Source organism: Cottoperca gobio, unplaced genomic scaffold (assembly GCF_900634415.1).
Source record: "Cottoperca gobio unplaced genomic scaffold, fCotGob3.1 fCotGob3_170arrow_ctg1, whole genome shotgun sequence".
Classification (NCBI taxonomy): domain Eukaryota; kingdom Metazoa; phylum Chordata; class Actinopteri; order Perciformes; family Bovichtidae; genus Cottoperca; species Cottoperca gobio.
Window position 1 is genome coordinate 206,858 of NW_021166819.1, and position 11,938 is coordinate 218,795.

The following is an 11,938-nucleotide window of genomic DNA, read 5'->3' on the forward strand; positions in this document are numbered from 1 at the left end:
AATATGATGAAGCTTCCTGTCAAAACACAGTCTAGACAGTTTAGTTTTTTTCCCAATGTTTCCTGCAGTAATTGATTTTTTCTGTCACGGCTTTATCAATTAATTATTACTTAAAGGCAGTAAAGGTTCCGGTCCACTGAGCCGTGCACTGGGTCATTGTGCACTAAAAGCATCAGTCTTCATTTCTGAGCTAACACAGAATAACTGCGTCAAATAAAAAGAATATTGGCTTAAATGTAATCTCCAGAGCATCAGTTTCCCTTAATCAGTAAAGAATCTTTATGTGTTTCTTTTCCAGAATATATGTCAAGACTGAAATGACTTTAATGTCATGACGTGAGACGTGTCCTGATCAATGCAAAGAGTAATATCTTTCTTAAAGGGACACGTGAAAGATCCCCTGTAATATTTCTCGGGCAGGATTTGAAACATGGACGTGATTGCGTGTGAATATTCTGAGTAGAGTTAAGATGCATGGTGAAGACTTTCCGCGGGTTGTTTTGGACATGCACTCCCTGCTTCTTTACCGTCCCCGTCCTCTTGTGTTGGACGTGCAGGAGTACAAGAGGAAGCAGATCGAGGAGCAGCGGCAGGCCGAGCGTCTGCAGAGGCAGCTGCAGCAGGAGCGAGCGTACCTGGTGTCGTTGCAGCAGCAGCAGCAGGAGCCCACGCGGCCGCCGCAGGACAAGAAGCAGCTGTACCACTACAAAGACCAGGCGCCCGGCACCAACGACAAGCCGGCCTGGGCCAAAGAGGTAACCTGCACGGCCTCACTCTTCATTTCTGGATTAAAGAGACATTTTTCTTGATCCCAGCGCAGTGATGTGTCGACGCTGCTGACACTGGAGAATATTCAAGATTCACTTCTGTAGAATAAAGTAGTTTGTATTGACAGGTTGCATATTTTAATAATTCAGATTTAATATTCAACATACAGAGTATTGTTTTTTGTTATTGTTCATTTGCAATTAATTATAAACTGATTTGCACAAGGAATACAAATAAATAAGTAATGTAACAATAAACCAACAAAGTAGGTTATTAATAATCTTAAATTAAAATTAAGGTCTTTTCTCACATTTTACTTTTTTAAACATGGAATAAAGATACTCTGAAACATGGAGTTTCTCTAAATGAATCCCAACTTCATGCACATGTTTGTAACTTTATCTCTCAGGAGGCTCAGAGGCAGCACTGCCGACATGTGAATGTGTGTGTGCACACACTCAGGTGAACCTTTGCAGACAAAAGACTTGAGAACAACAGCAGCTCTGAGTTAAAACACTGCAGAGCAAACAACATTCCTTCATACGAACACAAACGCTCCTGGAGGTCAACGCTGTTTGTTTCTGTGTTTGACTTTCTGCCCTCCAGGTGTCACCTGACCTTCACCTGCTCGTCTGTGGCGACGCTTCACACAACGCTTTTCTTTGTTTTAGGTGCAACAAGGGGACAGTAGTTCATGTGCTGTGGAACGTTTGTGTAAATGTGGAGTTTCATTCCAAAAGCAATGATTATCTTTCTCTTTACGTCCTCAGAGAGAAACTGTTCAACTACACAAAGTGTGAAAGTAAAAGTCTTCAGACTTTAAAAAGCATTTTGGACTGAAACTCTTGTTTGTTTGTGTTGCTGAACAAAAACCTCCTGCAGCCGCTGAACTCTGACGTTTGGCTGTAAAGGAGTTTCCAGCAGTTAGAGTATAGAGTTTATTAATAAAAACGTTATTCCTGCAGCGACGTGATGTGCGTATAACATCACACATCATTTCTCCCCCTTTAATTATGGGGTTTCTTTTAGGAAGTTTTTCCTTGTGCGATGCGAGGGTCTAAGGACAGAGGGTCTAAGGACAGAGGGTCTAAGGACAGAGGGTGTAGAGACAGAGGGTCTAAAGACAGAGGGTGTAGGGACAGAGGGTCTAAGGACAGAGGGTGTAGGGACAGAGGGTCTAAGGACAGAGGGTCTAAGGACAGAGGGTCTAAAGACAGAGGGTCTAAGGACAGAGGGTGTAGAGACAGAGGGTCTAAAGACAGAGGGTCTAAGGACAGAGGGTGTAGGGACAGAGGGTCTAAGGACAGAGGGTCTAAAGACAGAGGGTCTAAGGACAGAGGGTGTAGGGACAGAGGGTCTAAAGACAGAGGGTCTAAGGACAGAGGGTCTAAGGACAGAGGGTGTAGAGACAGAGGGTCTAAGGACAGAGGGTGTAAGGACAGAGGGTCTAAGGACAGAGGGTCCAAGGACAGAGGGTGTAAGGACAGAGGGTCTAAGGACAGAGGGTCTAAGGACAGAGGGTCTAAAGACAGAGGGTCTAAGGACAGAGGGTGTAGGGACAGAGGGTCTAAGGACTGAGAGTCTAAAGACAGAGGGTCTAAGGACAGAGGGTGTAGAGACAGAGGGTCTAAGGACAGAGGGTCTAAGGACAGAGGGTGTAAGGACAGAGGGTCTAAGGACAGAGGGTCCAAGGACAGAGGGTCTCAGGACAGAGGGTCTGAGGACAGAGGGTCTAAGGACAGAGGGTCTAAGGACAGAGGGTCTGAGGACAGAGGGTGTAAGGACAGAGGGTGTAAGGACAGACGGTCTAATGACAGAGGGTCTGAGGACAGAGGGTCTAAGGACAGAGAGTCTAAAGACAGGGTCTAAGGACAGAGGGTGTAAGGACAGAGGGTCTAAGGACATAGGGTCTGAGGACAGAGGGTGTAAGAACAGAGGGTCTAAGGACAGAAGGTGTAAGGACAGAGGGTCTAAGGACAGAGGGTCTGAGGACAGAGGGTCTAAGGACAGAGGGTCTAAAGACAGAGGGTCTAAGGACAGAGGGTCTAAGGACAGAGGGTCTGAGGACAGAGGGTGTAAGAACAGAGGGTCTAAGGACAGAGGGTGTAAGGACAGAGGGTCTAAGGACAGAGGGTGTAAGGACAGAGGGTCTGAGGACAGAGGGTCTGAGGACAGAGGGTCTAAGGACAGAGGGTGTAAGGACAGAGGGTCTGAGGACAGAGGGTGTAAGAACAGAGGGTCTAAGGACAGAGGGTGTAAGGACAGAGGGTCTAAGGACAGAGGGTGTAAGGACAGAGGGTCTGAGGACAGAGGGTCTAAGGACAGAGGGTCTAAGGACAGAGGGTGTAAGGACAGAGGGTCTAAGAACAGAGGGTGTAAGGACAGAGGGTCTAAGGACAGAGGGTCTGAGGACAGAGGGTGTAATAACAGAGGGTCTAAGGACAGAGGGTGTAAGGACAGAGGGTCTAAGGACAGAGGGTGTAAGGACAGAGGGTGTAAGGACAGAAGGTCTAAGGACAGAGGGTCTGAGGACAGAGGGTCTAAGGACAGAGGGTGTAAGGACAGAGGGTCTGAGGACAGAGGGTCTAAGAACAGAGGGTCTAAGGACAGAGGGTCTGAGGACAGAGGGTCTAAGGACAGAGGGTGTAAGGACAGAGGGTCTGAGGACAGAGGGTCTAAGGACAGAGGGTCTAAAGACAGAGGGTCTAAGGACAGAGGGTCTAAGGACAGAGGGTCTGAGGACAGAGGGTGTAAGAACAGAGGGTCTAAGGACAGAGGGTGTAAGGACAGAGGGTCTGAGGACAGAGGGTCTAAGGACAGAGGGTCTGAGGACAGAGGGTCTGAGGACAGAGGGTGTAAGGACAGAGGGTGTAGGACAGAGGGTGTAAGGACAGAGGGTCTAAGGACAGAGTGTCTAAGGACAGAGGGTGTAAGGACAGAGGGTCTGAGGACAGAGGGTCTAAGGACAGAGGGTCTAAGGACAGAGGGTGTAAGGACAGAGGGTGTAAGGACTGAGGGTCTGAGGACAGAGGGTCTAAGGACAGAGGGTCTGAGGACAGAGGGTCTGAGGACAGAGGGTCTGAGGACAGAGGGTGTAAGGACAGGGTCTAAGGACAGAGGGTCTGAGGACAGAGGGTGTATACAAATGTATAATTTGTGATATTGGGAGATATAACTACATTTGATTTGATAACTACATTATGTCAAAGACCGACTAAGTGAATGTTGTGACGAGGCGTAAATGTATAAACGCCGTCAGCTGACCTGTGGCTGCCGTTGGTTTGTGCAGCATCACCTCACAAACACCTTGTGTCTTCACGTACCTGCTCCTCACACTCACCTTGCTCTCCAGGTGATGCGTCGAGCGCAGAGCAACTCGCCTCGCATCCCTCCCAAGAAATACCACTCCTTCAGGGAGCAGCGAGGCGTCGACATCAACGACCTCCTCCTTCTCCCCGGTTACAAACCTCGCCGCCGCCGCCGCCCCCCTTCCTACCCCGCCCATAACAGTCCTTCTAGGAGTCACCTGCACGTGCCTCAGATCCGAGTCACCTGCATTCCCGAGTCCTCCAAGCCGGGGATGCGCTGGCAGAGCCCCGACAGGAGCCCCGACTCCCGGGGCCGGAGTCCCGCACGCCGGGTCAGTGGGAGGACGAGCAGACGCTTTCATTGGCTCACTAACCGCTGGAATGATTTCCTCTTAATCCCTTTGATTTCTCTAACCAGGTGGACTCACACACTAACGTGGACTGACTCCTCTTGGATCTTTTGATTACCTGCGTGTGAAAGAATCTTCTTACGCTTCACTGTGAAGTGTAAGAAGTGAGCGATGCTAGCATGCAGTAGCATCGACTGAGCTTAGAGAACTTAGAGACGTTCCCCAGGGCAAACACTCATCTTCATCCTCTTCTTCTCTTCACCCTTTGTCGTGTTTCCTGCTCCGCTCTTCATCTTCTCTCGATGTTCTCAGGTTACTGTCTGGTGCTGCAGGTTGTTGGATCCCTCCTCACTTCTCAGTCTGGTGGTTTTATTACCTTAACTATAATATAAGATGAGCAAGAACATTTGTAATGTTGGCTTCTTCGAGGGATTAAAAGTATTGAAGGTCAAAGTTTAAAAGCTGCTGTGTGGTTGTGATGGGATAACATAACAACTTTAACGGCTGACACTAACATCCGTTTATCTTCCAGGCTTTGTTCACTTACTAACCAGGACGTCTTAACTTTATTATGTTTAGTGTTATTTAGCTTTACACACATAACAAACACATCTTTACACTTCTAGGCGTCTTCACTCGCTTTATAACTCGTCTTCTTCAGACGAGAGGAAGCATGAGAACATCAGAGTGTGTGTGTGTAACTGTGTGTGTAGATGTAAACTCTCCACAGCTACATTACATAACGCCTCATGTACATATTAAACACTTGTAATATAAAGTTGTGTTGATGTGAGTCATGAAGTGGGGAAGCTTCATGATATCTGTTATCTGATATACAAAATGTTGGTTCTCAAGATAACGAGACAGAAAACAGATAAATTTAACTTCTTATCGCGAGAAAACCGGGAAATAAAATGTTTGAATGATGGCCGTTTAGGTTTTTCCTCAGAACTTTATCTTTTCTTATCGCCATGAATCAGACGCCTCGCTGCACACACACACATTTAGGGCAGATCTCCAGCTGGTGGACGGATGTAGGGCAGCTGCAGCTATATCAGTCCCTCTCCCTGTGGACACACACACACACACACACACACACACAGGTCTACCCTCATCTCAGCCTCCCAGGATTTCCCTCCAAGCTTCAGGGGAAGAAATATATTTCCATCACAGACCAGCGTTTAGAGAAAACACAATTATTAAAGTAGTTGCATCTCATCTTCATCTCATGCAGAAAGAATAACGTTTACAACAGGAAGGAAATCTTCCTTATTTATTTATTATTCCTTGTAGTCTGGACATTCCACATTTGGATAAACTCATGCCTCATCCCATCAAACCATGTACACACACCTCACTGCATGCTGTGAGTGACGGGTCTGTGTGTGTGTGTGTGTGTGTGTGTGTGTGTGTGTTAGGTGGAGGAGCATTATAAGATGAACAGACAGACTTCTCCTGCATTGCAGCACAAGGTCGCCAACCGGATCTCGGACCCATCGCTGCCGCCCCGCTCCGAGTCCTTCAGCAGCGGAGGCATCCAGCAGGCCCGCACCCCGCCGATGCACCGCTCCGTCGAACCACAGGTGTGTGTCATTACTACGCCTTCACGTGGGTGTGTGTGAGTGTGTGTGTTAGCATGTGACACAAACTTACATCCCTCAGCGTGCGATCACTCTTTGAGGTGAAGCTGCTTCTGAGTTTCTGCTGTGGGGAGTTTAGTTCTGCAGCTCTGCTTCTTTGCAGACGATGCAGCTGAGATGACGGGCTCTCTGTGAGCTCTCTGTGAGCTCTCTGTGAGCTCTCTGTGAGCTCTCTGCTGTGAGCTCTCTGTGAGCTCTCTGTGAGCTCTCTGTGAGCTCTCTGCTGTGAGCTCTCTGTGAGCTCTCTGTGAGCTCTCTGCTGTGAGCTCTCTGTGAGCTCTCTGTGAGCTCTCTGCTGTGAGCTCTCTGTGAGCTCTCTGTGAGCTCTCTGTGAGCTCTCTGCTGTGAGCTCTCTGTGAGCTCTCTGTGAGCTCTCTGTGAGCTCTCTGTGAGCTCTCTGCTGTGAGCTCTCTGTGAGCTCTCTGTGAGCTCTCTGCTGTGAGCTCTCTGTGAGCTCTCTGTGAGCTCTCTGTGAGCTCTCTGCTGTGAGCTCTCTGTGAGCTCTCTGTGAGCTCTCTGTGAGCTCTCTGTGAGCTCTCTGTGAGCTCTCTGCTGTGAGCTCTCTGTGAGCTCTCTGCTGTGAGCTCTCTGTGAGCTCTCTGCTGTGAGCTCTCTGCTGTGAGCTCTCTGCTGTGAGCTCTCTGTGAGCTCTCTGTGAGCTCTCTGTGAGCTCTCTGCTGTGAGCTCTGCTGTGAGCTCTCTGTGAGCTCTCTGTGAGCTCTCTGTGAGCTCTCTGCTGTGAGCTCTCTGTGAGCTCTCTGCGTGAGCTCTCTGTGAGCTCTCTGTGAGCTCTCTGTGAGCTCTCTGCTGTGAGCTCTCTGTGAGCTCTCTCTGTGAGCTCTCTGCTGTGAGCTCTCTGTGAGCTCTCTGTGAGCTCTCTGTGAGCTCTCTGTGAGCTCTCTGCTGTGAGCTCTCTGTGAGCTCTCTGCTGTGAGCTCTCTGTGAGCTCTCTGTGAGCTCTCTGTGAGCTCTCTGCTGTGAGCTCTCTGTGAGCTCTCTGTGAGCTCTCTGCTGTGAGCTCTCTGTGAGCTCTCTGTGAGCTCTCTGCTGTGAGCTCTCTGTGAGCTCTCTGTGAGCTCTCTGCTGTGAGCTCTCTGTGAGCTCTCTGTGAGCTCTCTGTGAGCTCTCTGTGAGCTCTCTGCTGTGAGCTCTCTGTGAGCTCTCTGCTGTGAGCTCTCTGTGAGCTCTCTGTGAGCTCTCTGTGAGCTCTCTGTGAGCTCTCTGCTGTGAGCTCTCTGTGAGCTCTCTGCTGTGAGCTCTCTGTGAGCTCTCTGTGAGCTCTCTGTGAGCTCTCTGTGAGCTTCTTTCACCAGACTTCACTTTGTCTCAACTTTACAAGGAAAGTCATTTATATTACAGCACATTTAGTGCCTAAAGGCAGCCGAAGGTGCTTTACAGATGATCACACAGGCAGGAAGCAAAACACACACACCTTCCTCTCCTTCTGTCTCACCTTCCTCTCCTTCCTCTTCTCTCTCACCTTCCTCTCCTTCTGTCTCACCTTCCTCACCTTCCTCTTCTCTCTCACCTTCCTCTCCTTCTGTCTCACCTTCCTCACCTTCCTCTCCTTCTCTCACCTTCCTCTTCTCTCTCACCTTCCTCTCCTTCTGTCTCACCTTCCTCTCCTTCCTCTCCTCTCTCACCTTCCTCTCCTCCTGCATCGCTCTTCCTCCTCCCTCATCTTGATCACATTGATCCTGCTCTTCCTCCTTCAACCCTGCCTGTTTCCTGCTTGTGCGTGTGTGTGTGTGTGTGTGTGTGTGTGTAGATGGCCCACCTGGTGCAGGTGAAGAGTCACGGTCTGTCAGGCTCCCAGTCTCTGTACGACCCACACGGAGTGTCCTCCTCCTCGGCGTCGCCCTCCCCCTCCCGGCCTCCCATGCCCCGGCAGAACTCCGACCCCACCTCCGACACCCCTCCTCCCCTGCCCCTCTCCCGCCTGGCGCCCCCCCCTCGACAAGTTGGACCGCAGCTCCTGGCTGCGGCAGGACGACGACATGCCCCCAAAGGTCTCTGCATGCTGCGACCTGTGTGTGTGTGTGTGTGTGTGTTCTTTACTTTGTTTAACTTCTGTTTTCTTGTCTGTTCTTACTTTCTGTGTCTGTGTCTCCTGATGTGTTTTATTTTTAGAACATATGCTGACATCTGATCTTATTGGTTTTAATATCAAAGGACATTTTAAAGGGACAGTTCACCCTAAAATCAACCAGCTTACCTGCAGTGCAACCTGTAGTGCAACCTGTAGTGCAACCTGTAGTGCAACTTGTAGCGATACTTGTAGTGCAACCTGCAATGTAACCTGTAGTGTTACTTGTAGTGCAACCTGTAGAGTAACCTGCAGTGCAACCTGTAGTGCAACCTGCAATGTAACCTGTAGTGTAACCTGTAGTGTTACTTGTAGTGCAACCTGTAGAGTAACCTGCAGTGCAACCTGTAGTGCAACCTGCAATGTAACCTGTAGTGTAACCTGTAGTGTTACTTGTAGTGCAACCTGTAGAGTAACCTGCAGTGCAACCTGTAGTGCAACCTGCAATGTAACCTGCAGTGCACACTGTAGTGCAACCTGTAGTGTGACCTGTAGTGTAACCTGTAGTGTGACCTGTAGTGTGACCTGTAGTGCAACCTGTAGTGTGACCTGTAGTGTAACCTGTAGTGTGACCTGTAGTGTGACCTGTAGTGTAACCTGTAGTGTGACCTGTAGTGTGACCTGTAGTGCAACCTGCAGTGCAACATGCAGTGTAACCTGTAGTGCAACCTGTAGTGTAACCTGTAGTGCAACCTGTAGTGTGACCTGTAGTGTAACCTGTAGTGCAACCTGCAGTGCAACATGCAATGTAACCTGTAGTGCAGCCTGTAGTGTAACCTGTACTGCAACCTGTAGTGTTAGTTGTAGTGCAACCTGCAGTGTAACCTGTAGCGATACTTGTAGTGCAACCTGTAGAGTAACCTGCAGTGCAACCTGTAGTGCAACCTGTAGTGTTGCTTGTAGTGCAACCTGCAATGTAACCTGTAGTGTAACCTGTAGTGTTACTTGTAGTGCAACCTGTAGTGCAACCTGCAGTGTAACCTGCAGTGCAACCTGTAGTGTTAGTTGTAGTGCAACCTGTAGTGTTACTTGTAGTGCAACCTGTAGTGTAACCTGTAGTGTAACCTGTAGTGTTACTTGTAGTGCAACCTGTCGTGCAACCTGTAGAGTAACCTGCAGTGCAACCTGTAGTGTTAGTTGTAGTGCAACCTGTAGTGTTACTTGTAGTGCAACCTGTAGTGTAACCTGTAGTGTAACCTGTAGTGTTGCTTGTAGTGCAACCTGTAGTGCAACCTGTAGTGCAACCTGTAGTGTAGTAGAACTAGAAGTTGCTTCAAAGCGTCAAAACATACATTTTAATATCTCAACAGCAACGTGTCTTTCCAAAAGTCATGACCCGGTTGCTGAAGATAATCCTCATCGTTAAGAGGAGTTTCATGTAGGAACTGTTTTCTTTTTTATTCCGTATCACTGGGCAGTGTTTCACCTTCTGCGCGGTGATACACTTGGCGGGTGTAGTTTGGTAGAAAGAAAATAGTCTGTGGATTGTCTTGAGTAACCGGGTCATGATTTCTGGAACAATAACATCGAAACGATCTTGATAAATATCACTACAGGTAAGAGGAAAAATATCTATTTTTGATTTTGGGTCAACTGTCTGCTACATAAGTGACAATAAAATGGTGCAAATTTGCATCGAGCTCTGATTAAAACCGACCTACATGTACAAACAACAGTGCAAAGCTCTGAGGGATTTACTTATAGCCTCAATTTAAAATGTGTGTATAGAAAATGCTCCACAGATGTAGGAAACTTGGGTCCAGAGGTCCTGAAGAGGAACTGTCCTTTGATTTAATTCATTTAAAGTCACAACTGCTAGAACCTGAATCTATGTTCTGGACACAACCCGAGCGAACAACACAGATGTTGTCACACAGGGATGTGATCTGATGAAGTGTGTGTTGGAGTCTGATATAAACGTGGGAGGTTCTGACCCGCACGGCTCTGCTGTGTGTGTCGCAGGTTCCTCAGAGGACGACCTCCATCTCTCCTGCTTTGGTCAGGAAGCACTCTCCTGGAAACGGACCTGGCCTGGGACCCCGGGCTGGAGCTCACCTCATACGGGCCAGGTACACACACACACACACACACACACACACACACACACACACACACACACACGTGATGATTTCAACAGTTTTTCCGCATGAATGAGACAGTGCTGTGTTTGTGTTGCCGTAGCAACCCCGACCTGCGGAGGACCGACGTTTCCATGGATACACCCATGAAGAGGACGAGCAGCGGCAGCTCCTCGAGCTCCAGCACCCCCAGCTCCCAGGGAGGCTCCAACGAACGAGGTGCACACACACACACACACACATTTCTCAACATGACTTACTGCATTTATTTAGTGAATAAAAAGAAACTTTCCAAAAATATCCTCACTTTGTAAAACTTTATTTAAAATGTCCTCACTGTGTGTTCAGGTAACTCAGCCGCTAAGACTGAAGGCTCGACACTTTCTTCCCACGAGACCAAAGATGACGGCAGAGAAGTGACGAGACCAAGCAGGCCTGCAGTGAGTACACACACACACACACACACACACACACACACACACACACACACAGAAGGGATCATAAGGGACAAACAACAGCCAACGGGGCCTCAGACACATGAACCTGTGTGAATGTGTGATTAAATATATATTAGAGGATGTTGGACAACATGTACACACACACACACACACACAGACTCTCACACACACACAAACACACACACACTCTGACTCTTCTCTCTGAACTAACCACGTTGCTGTTCATGTTCATCCTTTCCTCCATTCTTTCATGCTCCTTCAGAGCTATAAGAGAGCTGTAGACGAGGTTAGTGACATTTCTCCTCCTTCACCCCTCTCTCTGTCTCCCCCCCACCCCCCCACCTCTCAGTAGAATCTCTCTCCTCCCTCTTGCACTCACCTCAGTGAATTCCTGCGCAGGTCTGCAGTGCTACAGTCTCACATCTTGAAAAGTAGTTTTTTTATCCCGTTACAAACCATTAAGAAGCATCAGGCGCTGCTTCCACACAGCACGGGGTGAGCTCAGGCGTCAGACTGCATGAAAGACCCTCATTCACTTCAATGAGACAAATGTATGACGTCACAATATCCTCCAGCTAAACAGAATCACTGCGGCCAAATGTTGCCACGTAATCACAAGCAGCTCATTTGCATAAATCAACACCTGCAAACAACACCCATGAAAGGATTTAGGATTCCTTGTAGTATTATTGTGAATGGCTGTGCAGTGTAGGTGCTCATTTATAATATAATCTGTACAAAGACACACACCCAGTCTGTGAGTCTCTACAGATTCCTCTCACTCACGACGGAGGGAATAAAATGGATGAATCAATAACACAAACACTGCTGAGAGTTACTGAAAGCCTCGTGTTTGTATCACATGGTTCCTCTTCAGCTGCGTCATGTTTAGTTCCCATCATGCCTTTCTGTCGGGACAGACATGTTACTGATCAGTGACTGCAGGACTTGTGTCTTCCTCTCATACCTTCACACTTTCTCTCGTCCTCTTTCTCCCATTCGATCTCTTCTGTCTCATCAGGAGGAGTTGGTAAGATTGCCCTCCCCATTCCCCCCCTCCCTCCTCCACACTTCCTGTCACTTCCTGTTACACGCTCAGCCTTCCTTTCTGCTGAGTCCCCTGAACTTTAACCCTTAACCCTCCTGCACTGACGGCTTCTGACCCTCCCCCCCTGCTGCACCGTCCTGCTGCCCCCCCCCCCCCATACAAACAGTCATGTGGCTGAAATGTAAATGAATCTACGTCTTCT

The 11,938-nt window shown here is 48.5% G+C and overlaps 1 protein-coding gene across 1 annotated transcript in view; it reads left to right on the forward strand.

Annotated features, from left to right (window-relative positions):
* LOC115004697 (TRAF2 and NCK-interacting protein kinase-like) overlaps positions 1-11,014 on the forward strand; it is a 22,127-nt gene extending 11,113 nt beyond the window's left edge. Inside the window, 8 exon segments of the mRNA XM_029426376.1 lie at positions 558-755; positions 4,121-4,408; positions 5,893-6,009; positions 7,835-8,002; positions 8,004-8,075; positions 10,115-10,221; positions 10,334-10,449; positions 10,579-11,014. Of these exon segments, the coding sequence (XP_029282236.1) occupies positions 558-755; positions 4,121-4,408; positions 5,893-6,009; positions 7,835-8,002; positions 8,004-8,075; positions 10,115-10,221; positions 10,334-10,449; positions 10,579-10,781 (1,269 nt within the window). The 3' untranslated portion in view covers positions 10,782-11,014.
* Positions 11,015-11,938: the final 924 nt, after the last annotated feature.